The sequence below is a fragment of the Lucilia cuprina genome, chromosome 3 (genome assembly GCF_022045245.1).
Source record: "Lucilia cuprina isolate Lc7/37 chromosome 3, ASM2204524v1, whole genome shotgun sequence".
Lineage (NCBI taxonomy): Eukaryota > Metazoa > Arthropoda > Insecta > Diptera > Calliphoridae > Lucilia > Lucilia cuprina.
The window spans coordinates 66960785-66976303 of NC_060951.1; the positions used below are offsets into that span (position 1 = coordinate 66960785).

Sequence of the window (15519 nt, forward strand, 5' to 3'; positions counted from 1 at the left end):
TATGCCATTTTAGTAACAATTTTACAATATCTAACAATATTTGTAGAGGGTACCTGGAGACTCAAACCCCTAACCAAATTAGAAATATATTAAAATCACAGTTAAATTCGTAAAATATCTGGCCAGATACATGCGCATGACGGAGGGTTAAATTTATAGTTTCAGACGTAAATATGTATTTCATCCTTTCCATGAAAACGATTTTTTCTCATTTTGTTGGACGGTGTTATTTAACTATCCATTTTTACACTTTTCAGTATATTTCCGGCCCATTATCCGATTTGGATAGAATTTTACACAATTAAGTTTAAGACACTAAATTGTAAAATAGGACACAACGAAAAAAAATATTTTTTGGGCACTTCTATTGTACATATTGTATTATATTTTTATACATATTTATATGAATATTTCGCTTTCCGAAAGCTCACTTATGTATGTATATACTATTTATGTACATTTACGAATGTACTATATAATTTACTATAGCCACACAAACATACATATGTATGTATTTATATTAGTAAATGAAAACACTATTATTAAATGCACACTGAATTAAGAAACTTCATTAGATGTCTGTGAAGGATTGGTAGCACTTGTGAAATTATCAAATAATTCATTTTATTTATACACTATTTATAGTAATATACATATGTATATGAAAGTACATTTGTATTGATACTTTTGGTATTGTTAATTTTTGAGCGCTTCTTAATTTCAATTGAATTCAACTCAATTTATTTGTATATATTTTTTTTAAACTAAATATTGTAAATATTTTCAACTTGCAAAATAAATCTTACATTTTACTTAAACATATGTTTAAATAAATGTTTAATTTTTAGTAGTTATTTATGGTGTAACAATAATTCTATATTATTTAATATTTTCTTTTCAGAATAAATCACTTAATGATTACGAACTACAGCATTTTTTGTTTACAAATAAAAATAGAAGAATTAATTATATTTGCTTTCAAATGTACACATTTTTTTAACGTAAAAATGTTTTTCTTCGTAGTAATGACGAACCCACCCGTTGGATTATAATTCTCGTTTATAACTAAGCGCCAAATGCACAGTGCACGCACTTTTATTAAAAATAAAATTCCCCAGTTATTCAGGGTATTGGCTGTAAAAATATCCCATAATAATGCAAATTTGAACCCAAAACAATAGCATTTTCCAGGGAACAGCTGTTTTGGCGGCATAAAACCAATGGCAAAAGAGCGCCTGCGTTAAAATAACATTATGTATTTATCGAATTCATCGCAAACTTTTCAAAATTGTGAGTTTTTTTATTATAACTTTTTAATATTATTTCAAAACAAGTAAGAAGTTATAGTCGGGCGAGGCCGACAATATAATACCCTACACCTGTATACGAATAAAATGTGATTTAGTTTTTATAATAAAGCATTTAAGTTGAATTGTACCTTGCCTGAGATATACTAAAGCCATTTACTGTTTAATGAAACTGTGGATATTTAAGTAAAATTTTGATGGGGGCTTTTTAGAGGCTCAAATAAGGCCCTATAATTATAATGTTCATCAGGGTCATCAAGACTAGTATAGAACTTGGTTTTGCAGCTTTCTGTCGAGATACGAGTATATTAAACATAATTATGAACTTAAAAGCCCTATTTGGCGGGTTCAGTTCTATAACTTCAGCAATATACCCTCCTCACTAAAGTGGTGTAGGGTATAAATGTGTAGATGAAATATGAAATACTATGAATATACGTATTAACATAAAAATGGTACCTATTTAAATTTGGAAAATATTTATATATGTAAATATAATTACAATTATAGTATAGCATTATAATTATAATTGATTCATAATATCAGCAATAAACAAGTATGGATGTATAGTCATTGCCGACTATATGATACCCTACACCAGTCAGTGTGTTAAAAAAAGTGAATAATTTTTAAAAAATAAACAATTAAATTTGTTCTTTAATCGTATTGTGGAATATTTTTACGTATTATTGACAAAAAAAAGAGATTTTCTACAAGAGGGCTCATAGGGGAGTAAGGGTAAATATGGGCCTATCCTTATACATTTTGGTAGGGGAATTTACGTCTACTTCAAAGTTATCTATGTAGAATTTAATCGTTTAATTAAAAATTATAAGTGAATTTTGACTTTCAAAACATTTTCTGAAGGGGAGTAGGGTCAAATGAGGCCCGACCACTATAAAAAAATTGTATGAAATAATGGACCGATTTCAATCATTTTCATTAGCGTCCTTGAACCAAGAAAAGAGTACATATGTGCTAAATTTCATCAAATTATATTGAAAATTGCGACCTGTAGCGTGCGCACAAGGTTTTTACATGGACACACAGACAGACGGACATATCTCAATCGACTCAGTTATTCCGAGCCGATTAGTATACTTTTAGTTGGGTCTAGAACCAATATTTTTGGGTGTTATAAACATCAGCACAAATGCATAATACCCTACCTAAACAATGTTAGCAATTTTCAAAACAAACTTTGACAACTAATTTTATTTTTCTATAGAAACTATAGTTAAAAAAAATAGTCAGCTGTTCAAGTGAGGCTACTTTATTAATTTACTTTGGTTTCTATAAAAAAATAAAATTAGTTGTCAAAGTTTGTTTTGAAAATTGCTAACATTGTTTATGTCGCCATTTTTAAATTGTGTTTTGCTATTTGTTAAAATTTGTGAAAAGTTGAAAAAATGAATTAAAAGTGGTTTTAAAGTAGTTATATCGTGAGTATTTTATGGTCTCCACCAGTTAAAAACATAACCTCACTCTGAGGTAAAACGAAAGCACGCGTTTAATGAAGACAACGCATAACATAGAATAGTTATACGGAGTAGTGCATTAAATTAGTGCGGGGTGAGAAGTAATTCTGTCGAAAGCCCAGCAACAAGCACAAGCCTGACCGTCCTTAAGAAATAAAAACGATGACGCGAGAGTTGTTCCCCTCAAGACTCAGACCTGAATTACAACTGTTAATTTACTTTGATTATTTCTTAAGGACGATCAGGCTTGTGTTTGTTGCCAAGCTTTCTACAGAATTGTGTCTCACTCGCACCAATTTAGTGTATTACTCCGTATAACTGTTTCCAAGTTATGCGTTGTTTGCATTAATTGTGTGCTTTCGTTTTACTAACTCCTTGAGGTTATGTTAAAATAAACTGGTGGATACCATAAATACTTTGAATTTTTTCGATTGGGGGCTCTCTCCGAACCGACGTGGGATAACCTGGCAATTTGAGTTTTTAATACTCGCCAACAAACTTTAAGAGTAAAAAATAACAACAAATTTAATTTTTATAAAATTAATATTTTTTAAATACACTTGGCGAAGGGTATAAATGAATAGCACAGAAGAATATACCACTCTTACTTGTTTTTTAATTTTCTTATATTTGTGTTATTATATTATTATTTTTTATGTGTACCTCTTATTTAAACAGAAATTGTAACCGATTATGGTCCAAAAGCAAGGTTTAACATTGAAATAAATCAACTTGAAATCAAATTAAATCATAAATCATGTTTATTTTAATAAAAATTGTATTATTTTTTTCTTTCTTTTTTGTGCATCAGCAGTATACAATTTTGCATTTCATGATCAAGTTTAATCCATCTCCTTCACCTAAAGATTGGCCCTTATTGTTTAAATCATTTTAATCTGTTAACATTATAGATTGATCTTGTTAACTTCGTTTCTTCGCTTACAAAAAGATCAACTTTTTGTTCAATTATATGATTTTCACAATCTTCAGTGCCATTAACGAATTCTTTTTCGTGCGATTGTGATTGTATAGAATCAATTGAATGTATTTGAACATTATCAAAAACTGTTTGGCTCTTTAAAGCACAAGTCTCGACATCGGATTTGTCATCAACTGCAAGCTCATCGTTTATAATTTCTAATTCAGAAGACGACCTACAGATTACGTGATCATCTTCACTCAAATCCACAATATCTGCAACATTATGATCAAGGTCATCATCTGTCACCGTATCAATATACAGCTCAGATTCGAATATATCGTTGCTTTTAACGATATCATGTGCTTCAATTGCTTCATAGGACTCATTTATAATATAGACTTTGTGTGCGCTTCTATTATGTACTTTACTAGCATGCCGTTGGAGCAGATGCATATATGTAAATTCAGCAGAACAGTCTGCGCATTTAAATGGCTTTTCTTTTGTATGTATACGCATGTGTGCGTTTAAATTGCTTTTCTTATTAAACGATGCTTGACATATAGTGCAAACATGCTGAGGAGCACTGTCCGAGTGCAGAAGTTTGTGTTCTTTTAAATGTGCAGTTTGTTTAAAACTTTTTAAACATAAATCGCACTGGTATGGCCGATAATCGTCGTGAATACGCTGGTGTGTTGTCAGAGCCGCGATCGTTCGAAACTTTTTATTACAAGATTCACATTCGTATGGTTTCTCATTTGTGTGAATAAGTAAATGATTTTTATAGGCAAATGAGGATTTGAAGAGCTTGCCGCACTGACCACACTGATTTTGATTGGTATTTTCTGCCTTTGCTCGTTTATTCTTTTTTGATACAAAAGAATTTCCAGAATGATGTGCCTTATCGTGAGCATACAAATAGTCCCTAGTTTTAAAGCTAAAAAGAAATTTATTCGAAATATATTATATAAATTGTAGTTTTGCTATGGATTCTCACCTCCGTGAACACAATACACAACTGTAGTTTTTCTCCTCAGAGTGTAGTTGCATATGACGCTTTAAGACATCCACACGGGAGAAACTAACACTACAGATGGTACAGTTCAAACTCTTTTCCTCTATATGTGCTGACCGTATGTGCCGATTTAGATTATATAATGCTCGATAATTTCGCTTACAATGAGGGCAGTTGTAGTTAGCAATCTCCTTGTGAGTTTCCTCATGTCTTTTTAATCGAAAACGAGTGGGAAAGAATCTACAACATTGAATGCATTGATATCGTTCTTCCCCGTGCTGTTTAATATGTATACTATATTCGTTTTTCTTAGTAAAAACTTCATGACAGGTGTTACATGTAAGGGAATTTTCGGAATGATCGGCTTCTAAATCAATACAATGGTCACTTGCCGTAGATTCTGATGAAGAGGATAATAAATCAATACTACAATATTCAGAAGTTACTGGGTTTTCTTTTGCCTCCTCTAAATTGTAAATATTATCGCTTGTGTTTATATCATTATTCACATCAACATTAACAACTAATATTTCGGTTTCTTCATTGTCAACTAGACCATTAAAAATTTTATCGTTGTTTATGTTACAGCTTCTAAGTTCAATAATGTCATTATCTATAATTATGCAATTTTCTCCTATTATCTCCTTTTTTTCTTTTTCAAAATTCGGCGATTGTTCTTTATTCTTAATAGTTCCATTTATATATTCGATTTCGTGAAGCGTTGTACAATTTTCTCTCATATTTATTTCAAATGATTTATTAGAATGAACAGATTGATACATTTTTTGACAATTTGAAATATCTGCATCACTTTCGCTATTAGATGAATCTAATGAATTTTTCACTTTATCATTTCCTTGTGAGACAGGATCTTTTCTTTTTATTTCCCATCTAAATCGTTTTTGTGTATCTTCGCTTTGTTTTCTTAACCGATATGAAAGATCCAAATTTATATCGCATGGGTCACATATGAGTTTCGGTAACGAATCTCCACAATAAATCTTTATTTAAAACAAAAATAGAAACATAACTTTTTTATTCGAAAATATATGAAACTTATTTAGAAAATTAGTTATAAATAGCTCGGTTATAACGTTTAATAAACACCTAAATAAATAATACCCGACTTACATCAATATTTGTACATAAGAGTAATTTTTCCCTCATTTCTGTTCCTTGGTCCAAAATATTCTTTAATTGTTCCACACCACCACAAATTCTACACACCTTAATGTCCATTTTAAATATTAGTTATTTGTTTAAAACAAAATATTTCAAAACATACACATTGATACAACAAAAATTATTAAACAATGTTTATTAATCAGATGGTTATAAGTTGGAATTCACAATAATTAACAAGCAACGATACAAACCGATGCGGTTCTAAACGGCTGCGGCTGTTGGCGACTGTTATCGCTAAGCTATCGTTACCATTAAAATACATTTTCAGTAGGGTTCTATAAATCAACTTTCAAATAATCGAACAATCGACTTTTTGTCGAAAAAAGTCGAAGTAAACTATTTTGTTCCAAAAAATTCGATAACTCGACTATCGTCTGTGAAAAAAAGTCGAAAAGTCTACTTCGTTAATAAAAGTCGAAAAGTCGTATCGGAAAAAAGTCGAAAAAATCGAAAAAAGTCGGAAAGTCGACTATTTATAAAATACTTATAGTCGAAAAGTCTAAAAGTCGACTTTTAATTAAATGAAAAAAGTCGAAAAATCGACTTTTCATAAAATGCAAAAAGTCGACTTTTAACTAAATGAAAAAAGTCGAAAAGTCGACTTTTCGTTTCAACTATAGAACCCTAATCTCCCAGAGTTAAATACGGAATGACTAACTGAAAACCGCCAATTTCTTAATATTCTTCTCCGACAGCTTTCAAAGTTTTTTGGACGCTTAAACTAGCAAACAAAATTAAACCGCTTAATTAAGTTTAAATTAATCGCTAGTCATTCACCTAAGTATAAAATAAAACCATAATAATGAAGAGTTTTAATTGAAGTTCTTCGTATTTGCTAACACTAATAAAAAATAAGAACATCTGAGGAAAATCGATATTTTTTGGCCTCCTTTATATATATTTATTTATACTAATTTATTACATTTTGATTAATTTATACATGCTATTAACATAATTATTATTGGTTTTCCTGTTGATCCAATTCGTGCTCAAACATATGTATTTTTAAATCTTGTATAGTTTTAAAGACTAGTTCAGGACAAGCAGAACATGCATATTGGTGGCATTCCGATAGATGTTCTTGATATAACTCTGCAGATGAGAATTGCAACTCACAATCAAAACATTCAGTTACGTCATTTTCGCTGTTTACATAATGTATGCGCATATGTCTCATTAAGCTTTTTCTGTAAAGGATAGTAATACTAGGTAAATAAAATTTAGAGGGAGAATATAATGATAAAACTCACTTTAATGCAAAACATTTAAAACACGTTCGGCACTGAAATTTTTTTGCACGACTTGGCTCGGCCGCGGATGATGCCGAAACATTAACAACCGCAGCATTAATACTTTCAGAATCAATAGGTATAATCAAATCAGTCCCTCCAACGTTTACATTTTTTGTTTTTTTTACTGCAGACCATTCTGGTTCATCTCTCAATAATTCAACAACATTATCTACTTCTGCAGTTGCAGTATGGACTTTCATGTGAGTTTTAAAAGCAGTTTTCGTATCAAATTTCTTTTGGCATATTATACACGTAAATATATCGCTTCCGTCATTGGCTTGCTCTATAAGAACGTGATGTTTTAGAATGTGAATCTAAGAGAAAATATTTTCATTAAATTTTTGTTCTTGGGGTTGTAGTTTTTTTTTTGTATGATTCATACCCTTAAAGCATCCTTCTGTCGGAAAGTAATTAAACAATATTCGCAGTGAAACGGTTTCTCGCCTGTATGACGGCGCATATGAAATACAAGACTTTTACATTGTGTAAATCCGCGGTTACAAACTTCACAAACATAAGGCCTCTCTCCAGTATGCGTATACATGTGTTGTTTCAATGTTGATTTCTGTGTAAAGCTCTTTTTACATTCTGGACAAGAAAATGGCTTGTTGCCTTCATGCGATTGCATATGGCGATTTAAATTTGTTTTCGTGCTGAAATCGCGGCTGCATTTATCACAATAAAAACGATGTACATTAGTTTCAGATTTAGGAATTTTTTTAGCTGTTTCATTCTGTACGTCGATGCCCTCTTTTTTGAGGGGAACCTCAAATGTTTCCTCTTCATTTGAATTATTTATGTAATATTCATTTTCATTTTTTTGATTAGTTTCTTCTACGGAACTTTCATCAATGTATATACTTTGATATTGTATGGTGTCGTCTTGACCATTAACGATCGGTTCATAATCCCGACTTTCTTCTACCTCATCATTTCCTAATTCAGTGGATTGAGAATGAATTTCTGAATCTTCATTTATTTCCAGGATATTTCCTCGCGTATATGTTTGTTCTTTGTCTAACTCATTGTCATCTGAAATATCTTTATTGTAATGCTCATCTTCTGTATAGTCAACTGCATCCTGTGTTGGAATTTCCATAAAATGTGAATTGTTTTCATATTCATTATCAATCTCATTATTATCAGCATGTATTAGCAAAACGTCTTTAGTTAAACGATAAACTGTTTCATCTTTTTTGCAACTATCAAAGTCATCTTCATTCTGTTTTTGGATATCTCGAGTACTTTTTATGTTGTCTCCTTCTATCTTAATTTTTTTTGTGTATTTGTCGGTATTGGACAATTGTTTGCGCTTCTCATTTTGGCGGACTTCTATAAGAATATCTTCGTGATTTTCATCATCAACAAGGGACAAAATATCATCATCCGTAAAATGTTCTTCATTTACTGAGTTGGTAATACATTTTTTTCCTACTGTAACTTCTTTAAACTCGGTATTAATTTTTGCTAAAAATATTTTTAAGTTGTTTTCGGATTCATGTGCCGTTTTAATAAATGTATAAGCTACTTTTAATCTTGCAGTGCATCTAGAACATATACTTTTAGGCAAATTATCCCCTTCGGTAATCTAAAAAAAGCAAAATGTTAAATTTTAACATTCATTTAAATTACATACTGTGGCTAAGACGATTTAGTCATGCCCGCCTATTAAAAACCGAATAGGGTACGAAAGAAAATTAGGTAAAAAATTAGCAATCTAATATTTTCACTAATATTTTCAAATCTCAATTTAGATAATTTCAGATAGTATTACAGGTCATATTTAAAAAAGTTTATAATAAAAAATTGGTGGTCACATTCACTTATTTAGAGTAATATTTCGACCAAATTTTATCAAAACTAGACTTTAACTTCATATATTTTACAGCATTTTTGGATTTTCAAAAGTGTAATATCACTATGGTATACATTAATATTGGAAACATATTAGATCAATTTGAAGTCTTAGTCTAATATCAATGAAATTTAGCGGAAATATTTTCCTGACTATTTCAGGCTTCACTATTTATACCATACACGCCTTTAGTGGGGAGGGTATCTTGGGATTGTGCTGATGTTAAAGTATATCAAGCGGCTTAGAATCATTTTCTGAGTCGATTTCCATGTAACCAAACTACAGGTCACAATTTGGTACATTATCTTCAACTTTCCCAGGGACAAAGACTATTGAAAATGGTTAACATTGGTCCATTATTTCCCTAACCCCATAACGAAGTTGACTTTTATAATTATACGGCCCTAGCCCCTATAAAAAGCCTACTTCAAAATTTTACTGAAATGACCACAATTTTATTCAACAATAAATGGGTTAAAATACCTATTAACATTTGAAAATATCATAGAAATTAAAAAATAATACACTTTAGCTCGAAAACGACTAATGTTATGCAAAAATAGTCTTCGACTAAGATGTAGAAAATTATCTTCTCTATCCCCACTACAAAGTATGTAGGTATTTGGAAAAATTCCACGGAGTAGGAAAAAAGTAAAAGTGAAGTCTAAAATTAATGTTTTTGAAAGTGGTCTCATTAGTCGTCGACTTTAACTTTTTGAAAAGTCTTTTGTTCGATTGTCAGAAATTCGTTTTTTAGCACCCTAATTTATTTACATTTAGTATGTCATTCATTCATTTAGGTTATCTTTTTTTTGCAAACATTCATAGTAAGTGTTAATTTATACCAGAAGCGATACAATTAATTTGTATGCTTGTTGCAAAGAAATTGTATTCCAAGTTGTTAGCACATCATCTGCATCTTTCGGCTCTGGCTACAAATCCAGCGTGCAGTGACTCAACAGCATTGAACGAATCGTCTTTAATTGCAAATTCCCCAAAAAATATGGATGATGATAAATTCAAATACGAATCTGGTGCAAGTTCTATTGCTTTTGTTACCGCGCCTGATAATGAAATAGCAAAAAAATTAGCTAAAGGATTGGTAGAAGAAAAATTAGCCGCTTGTGTGAATATAATTCCAAACATACAATCAGTGTATATGTGGGAGGGCAAACTTAATGAGGACAATGAGTATTTGATGATAATCAAAACGGGAACAAGCCGTGTAATGGAATTAACAAAGTGGGTGCGTGATAATCATCCGTACAGTGTCGCAGAAGTTATTACGCTTCCAATTGAAAATGGAAATTTGCCGTATATGAAATGGTTATCAGAATCTGTGTCACCCAAAAAATAATATAATATAAAAGATTGAACATAAATAGTTACAATTCAAAGATGAAAGAGAAGTAAAATCCGCATCACCATAGACAAGTTACATGTGGATATCACCATTTTAACAATTTATTGCACTGTAATGTATTCTACAAAATATAGAATAAACGTTTTCGTAAAAATATTTTAAATATAAATAATTTTATGGCCAATATGAAAACACTTTTACCCACCACGTGGAATTAATCCTCAATGAGTTAAAAACAGTGGTACATATAACCGAAAACGTCGAAACAGAAAATGTTTAGCTTACTACATTGATATTGTGTTGCTTATTTTGAATTCAAAAGTACTTTCAAACTTACATTCTGGCTTACTTTACACCAAAGTATATTAATATACTTTGCTTTACACAATATACGGTCGCCAAAAAATGACAAACTAATTTACATGGACATATCTTCAAATTCATTCATAATTATAAGACAGTTCAAATTATAGCTGGAACATGATTACTTTATACATACCTATATAACTTTGATTAAAAGTATATTAAGATGTAATGCAAACAAATTTCATTAATAAATTTAGACTTCATATGAAGATTTGTGTTATTTACAATTTGATTTACTAGTATAAATCAAATTGTAAATAACACAAAGTAAAGCACACAACATTGGTTACAATTCCGTGTACTCTGAAAATTTTCTGTGGGGTTATTTCAAAGCTCTCCCTGGGTTCACATATCTCTTTTTCTTTCTTTTGAAATGGATCTTTTATCGTGTTTTATACATTGCATTTATATCTAAAATGATTTTAATTTTATAACAATTATTACCTCTTCTGTTAAACTATGAAAAGTGATGACGCCTTATTTTAAAGGTCTCCAAATTCCAAAACAATACGTTGACCAAAATACATATATCATAAATCATTAATAGTAAAACTTTTGTTAAAATTGCAGTTATATTTGTTCTCTTTTTATAAAAATGGGTCATAAAAGGCGTTTATTTTTAAGGATAGAATCCGAGCCAATTAAAATAGTGGAAATTTTCGTCGTCTTGGGTAGTATTTTATTTTGTAAAATATGGCATCACAAAATGTATTTCTTTTGTATAAAATGTGTTGTAATAGAACCACAAACTAATTTTAAAATTGTACAAATAGTATTTACCTCTAGACGGGTCGTGAACTTATATTTTTCCAGTAGTTCCTTGCTGTTCAATAAATCATTACTTTGTTCATTTTGCATACAAACGCGGCACACATTTATATTAAAAAGAAAACTCATCTTTCTCGTAGGTAAACTTTAAGAATATGAACTTAAGAAATAAATACAAAATATACTTCAAAAGTAATAGAATGGTTTGAATAGAACGAAACATGTGGAATGGAAAACTGTCATACATTTTTGCTGTCATCTAATGGAAATACAATTGTCAATAACAATTTTTTGTTGTCTTTGATGGAAATTTATTTTCTGTTTACATTTCATAGATGATGTTATCTGTGGAGCATTTGCGACAATATTGTCGTACCTGCCTAGCCAAGCTGGAGGCGAATAATGAAGATAATTCTACAACATTTATTCCCACAAATAAGTACCCAGAACTGGAGAATTTAATACAAGTCTGTCTTGCAAGGACTACCGCAGGTGACGATAGTTTGTGTTATTATGCACCATTTTTGTGTCGCTCTTGTTTCGATAAATGGTTAGATTTTTCAAAACTTCACCAATTGGCTATTGAAACTGACGAAAAAATAAGGAAGATTTTAGAAAGAGAAGTTCTTAAAAGCGATAACAAAGACGACGAGGCAATGGTAATAAATAATAAACAAAATGAACATGTAGGTTTTGCATAAAAGTATGTACATATATATGTTAGACAATGTAGGTATGTAATTTTTTTATTTATTTCAGATTAAGGAATTTCTAACGGATAACGAATCCTTAGTTGATATAAATGAGATAGAAAAATATGAAACAAATTCCCCATTTGTACTCAATAGTCATTCAGATTCTCCAATCAATAACTGTTCCCGATCGGATGAAGAATTTACCTTTGGAAAACTTAATATAACATCCAAAGGTTATGAAGTTCACTGCTCCTCCTCCGATAACGCAGATGATACTGATTTTATACCTATCGCACCACTGCACGACGAAGGCTTAAAAAGCAAAAATTCTCAAATCAATAAGAAGAATAGGAAATTTTGTAAATTAAAGAAAACGTACAAAAGAAGACAAACATTTGTAGAATATAATAAAAATTCGGAAATGGATAGTGGACAAAAAAAAGTGCGGTATGAATGTAAAACATGCAGCAAATATTTCTGGGAAAAGAACAAGTACGATGGACATATGAAACAAGTACACGAGGGCATCAAACGTCCGTATCAATGTCTGCAATGTGATAAGGCTTATAATCTATACAAAACACTTTTACAGCATAAACGAGAGTGTCATAGCGAAAAGTCGCAAGAAGTATTCAAATGTGAAAAATGTGATAAAACATTTAAAACAGCTGTAATTCTTAAACAACACTTGGCAAACAAGCATTCCGAACAAAAAGAGACCACGCGATCGATTTGCGATCAGTGTGGTTTTATTGCAGCTCATCAATATTCGCTCTCGCGGCATATTATTAATAAGCATACGGAAACAGACCAAATAAAATGCGACTATTGTCCCAAAGTTTTTAAAACGCGGTACTCGCTTAAATATCACGTGATAGGCAATCACAACCCTTCGAATTCAAAGCCCTTCAAGTGTTCCGAGTGCCAAATGGCATTTACACGTAAAACACTGTTGAACCAACATAAACGAACTCATATCAAATACACAGAACGCATTAAATGCGACTTTGAGGGCTGTGAGGTGCGTTTCGTTAAACTTGGCGATAAAACTCACCATATGCGGTTGGTACATTTAAAAGTTAAACAACATGTTTGTGATTTTTGTGGCGAGGCATTTGGTGCCTTGCAAACACTGCGTCATCACCGATTTATACACACCGGTGAGAAACCTTATAAATGTAATGTTTGTGGTCAAGGTTTCCGGCAACGTACCGCTATGAAAACTCACAGAAAGATACATTTTGGAAAAGGCACAGAAGGTCATGATATTATTAATAATTTACCAGAAATTAACTTAAGCTTAGTAAATACAGTAAATGAGTAACCTCCCTCAAAGTATTCGCTGTTATGTAATATGATATTACCCAAAATATTTTGGGTTTAGTGTTGTCCATTCGTGAGCTAAACCGCTTACAAAAAAGTCCCATTTTTGTTATTTTGTTTTAATTTTACAGTATTTCTTAAGGTATTTTCAGACTACAATATTGAATATTATTACTTGTCAAAAAATCATGTAGTATACAATTTCGTAGTCTAAATACAATTTGATTGATTATGACAAAAAATACTTCTGATTTATACCGACCGTATTTTTAAGTTTTTGAAAAATGTTAAAAATTTCTTATTTTTCATATGTATCAAAGTTGTATTTAAAATAAAGAAACTTTAGAAACAATTTCCTTGCGATAAAAAAAAACAGGAAAATAAAATAAATTGAAAATAAACGAAAAAAAAACCAGGAACATCATTGAATTTTAAAGGTAAGAGTTGATAAAATGTATGTCTAAAATATTTATGTATTTTTCTTACAGATTTTTTGAAATACCGACAAAATTCTATAATATTTTAATTTTGAAATTTGTTAATACTCAGTATTGTAGTCTGAAAATACCTTTAAACATAACATACAATATCATTTAAAAGGTTTTTTAAGCCAAGTCTAGTGGACCGCAAAATTTGGAAAGTTGTGCATACATTTTATTTTTATTACTGAGAGACCTTACGATTTTAAATATTTTGGAATATCACAAATTTGACCATACGGTTATTTAAGATTAATGTATAATTGAATTCGGCTTTAAAACTCCTTTCAAACGATACCCCAGATTGGATATTTTGTTTCAAAACAAAACATAAATTTTAAAAATATTATTCCAAAGTACCTTTTTTAATTTTTTTCCAGCTCACGAAAGGTCATCACTAGACTTAAAATATTTTGGGAATCATCATAAAACAAAGCAAGGAAAATTTTTAGAGATTTACCAAAAGCACGTTTATGTTTTCTGTACAGAGTGATATATATAATAATATATAATAATATATAATAATATATAATAATATATAATAATATATAATAATATATACATATATAATTCATTGGGCACAGGTACCCGTTCGATATATATGATCACGACGCATTTAAATGGATTGAGAAATACCCCGGCTATGCTACCCGTTTAATATATTTTTTATTTTATGGTACACAGGTCTGCAGATGATTAATCGATTAACACAAATTTAGAGAAAAGTAATTTTCTTTTATATTTTTTAACAACTTTTCAATTTTTATTTGCTTTTTTTTATTTATTTTTTCCAAATTTTACAAATGTATCGTGATTGATATTAACAAACCATGCTACACGTTCAATATTTATCACTTGATCCGCTATAAATATTGATAAGAATTTTGGATTACGATATAAAAAGAACGTGTGACACTTTCCATTCAAAACAACATTAAATTTTTAACAAAGTATAATAAAATATATATCATAACTACAGGACAATTAAATTTTACTTCATTGATCATAAATTCCTACAAAAATGTTAATCTATCAACTGTTAGTTATAGAAGCAAAGCAGTGCTTGTGTTCTGTAACTTTCGAGTCGACAAAAAATTTCGAAAAATTTTCTGTTTTCAATATAGGTATTAAGAATGAAAATGTTCTTTCGCATTTAGAGAAATAGGCAGTCTTGTTTAAAACAGGGTGAACACACGTAATTCAAATATATTTTTGTTAATTTTAATGTGTTCAGTATAAAAATTATCTGAATCACAATGTTTTTTTCTCGCCTCGAAAGATACAGAACACAGGTAATATAATTAAAATAATATGTAGAAGCCAAAGTAAATTAATAAAGTAGCGACATCTCTTGTTGTACAACAACATCTACAACAAACACATGTATTTTATTTTTGGAATAATCCAGCAATGTGTCAAAATAAAATTTAAGAAAATTTCCTTTAACAACAAAGTGAACAAAACCTAAATATAA

At 30.2% G+C, this 15519-nt stretch overlaps 5 protein-coding genes across 13 annotated transcripts in view; 2 read left to right on the forward strand and 3 right to left on the reverse strand.

The window, feature by feature from the left end:
- LOC111678933 overlaps positions 1-1060 on the reverse strand; it is a 70985-nt gene extending 69925 nt beyond the window's left edge. The window contains exon 1 of one of the 3 annotated variants that reach the window (XM_046945465.1): positions 1039-1060. The gene's annotated coding sequence lies outside the window, so the exon portion shown is untranslated. Of the gene's footprint in view, positions 1-431; positions 726-806 lie in introns of those variants that run through there. The other 2 variants (XM_046945463.1, XM_046945464.1) reach the window with 2 other exon arrangements.
- Positions 1061-2731: 1671 nt separating this feature from the next.
- On the forward strand, positions 2732-14602 carry LOC124418647 (zinc finger protein 37 homolog). Of its 6 annotated transcripts, none has more exons than XM_046945459.1 (4): positions 11670-11688; positions 11742-11824; positions 11884-12234; positions 12308-14602. In XM_046945459.1, exons 2-4 carry the CDS (start codon positions 11777-11779, stop codon positions 13565-13567), a joined length of 1659 nt encoding a protein of 552 aa, XP_046801415.1. In that variant the 5' UTR covers positions 11670-11688; positions 11742-11776; the 3' UTR covers positions 13568-14602. The 6 variants fall into 6 exon arrangements, 4 of the variants coding, with proteins under 4 accessions (XP_046801418.1, XP_046801417.1, XP_046801416.1 ...); XR_006940120.1 differs by lacking the exon at positions 11670-11688 and having other exon boundaries at positions 11762-11824; positions 12308-14003; positions 14055-14602; XR_006940121.1 differs by lacking the exon at positions 11670-11688 and having other exon boundaries at positions 11762-11824; positions 12308-14003; positions 14426-14602.
- On the reverse strand, positions 3524-6077 carry LOC124418646 (zinc finger protein 502-like). Its single transcript, XM_046945456.1, has 3 exons — positions 5851-6077; positions 4702-5720; positions 3524-4641 (listed from the first exon to the last, which is right to left on the reverse strand). The coding sequence occupies exons 1-3, from the start codon at positions 5956-5958 to the stop codon at positions 3672-3674; spliced, it is 2097 nt and encodes a 698-aa protein (XP_046801412.1). The 5' UTR covers positions 5959-6077; the 3' UTR covers positions 3524-3671.
- LOC111678931 (zinc finger protein 484-like) lies at positions 6795-15276 on the reverse strand. 2 transcript variants are annotated; one of them, XM_046945458.1, is made up of 4 exons: positions 14875-15276; positions 7579-8784; positions 7155-7510; positions 6795-7091 (listed from the first exon to the last, which is right to left on the reverse strand). In XM_046945458.1, exons 1-4 carry the CDS (start codon positions 14875-14877, stop codon positions 6863-6865), a joined length of 1794 nt encoding a protein of 597 aa, XP_046801414.1. In that variant the 5' UTR covers positions 14878-15276; the 3' UTR covers positions 6795-6862. The 2 variants fall into 2 exon arrangements, with proteins under 2 accessions (XP_046801414.1, XP_046801413.1); XM_046945457.1 differs by lacking the exon at positions 14875-15276 and adding an exon at positions 11561-11683.
- LOC111678943 (protein CutA homolog) lies at positions 9834-10577 on the forward strand. Its single transcript, XM_023440402.2, has one exon. It carries the CDS (start codon positions 9920-9922, stop codon positions 10406-10408), a length of 489 nt encoding a protein of 162 aa, XP_023296170.2. The 5' UTR covers positions 9834-9919; the 3' UTR covers positions 10409-10577.
- Positions 15277-15519: the final 243 nt, after the last annotated feature.

Bases quoted from the DNA above. Each gene is read 5' to 3' on its own strand.
- LOC124418646 (XM_046945456.1), bottom strand. From the start codon at position 5,958: ATGGACATTAAGGTGTGTAGAATTTGTGGTGGTGTGGAACAATTAAAG. The intron at 5,721-5,850 runs GTAAGTCGGGTA...TTTTAAATAAAG, and splicing joins TCTTATGTACAAATATTGAT to ATTTATTGTGGAGATTCGTT. The intron at 4,642-4,701 runs GTGAGAATCCAT...ATTTCTTTTTAG, and splicing joins TGTGTATTGTGTTCACGGAG to CTTTAAAACTAGGGACTATT.
- LOC111678943 (XM_023440402.2), top strand. From the start codon at position 9,920: ATGCTTGTTGCAAAGAAATTGTATTCCAAGTTGTTAGCACATCATCTG.
- LOC111678931 (XM_046945457.1), bottom strand. From the start codon at position 11,677: ATGAGTTTTCTTTTTAATATAAATGTGTGCCGCGTTTGTATGCAAAAT. The intron at 8,785-11,560 runs GTAAATACTATT...TGCTTTTTTTAG, and splicing joins AGTTCACGACCCGTCTAGAG to ATTACCGAAGGGGATAATTT. The intron at 7,092-7,154 runs GTGAGTTTTATC...TATCCTTTACAG, and splicing joins TTTAAATGTTTTGCATTAAA to AAAAAGCTTAATGAGACATA.
- LOC124418647 (XM_046945459.1), top strand. From the start codon at position 11,777: ATGGAAAACTGTCATACATTTTTGCTGTCATCTAATGGAAATACAATT. The intron at 11,825-11,883 runs GTCAATAACAAT...TACATTTCATAG, and splicing joins CATCTAATGGAAATACAATT to ATGATGTTATCTGTGGAGCA. The intron at 12,235-12,307 runs GTAGGTTTTGCA...TATTTATTTCAG, and splicing joins ATAATAAACAAAATGAACAT to ATTAAGGAATTTCTAACGGA.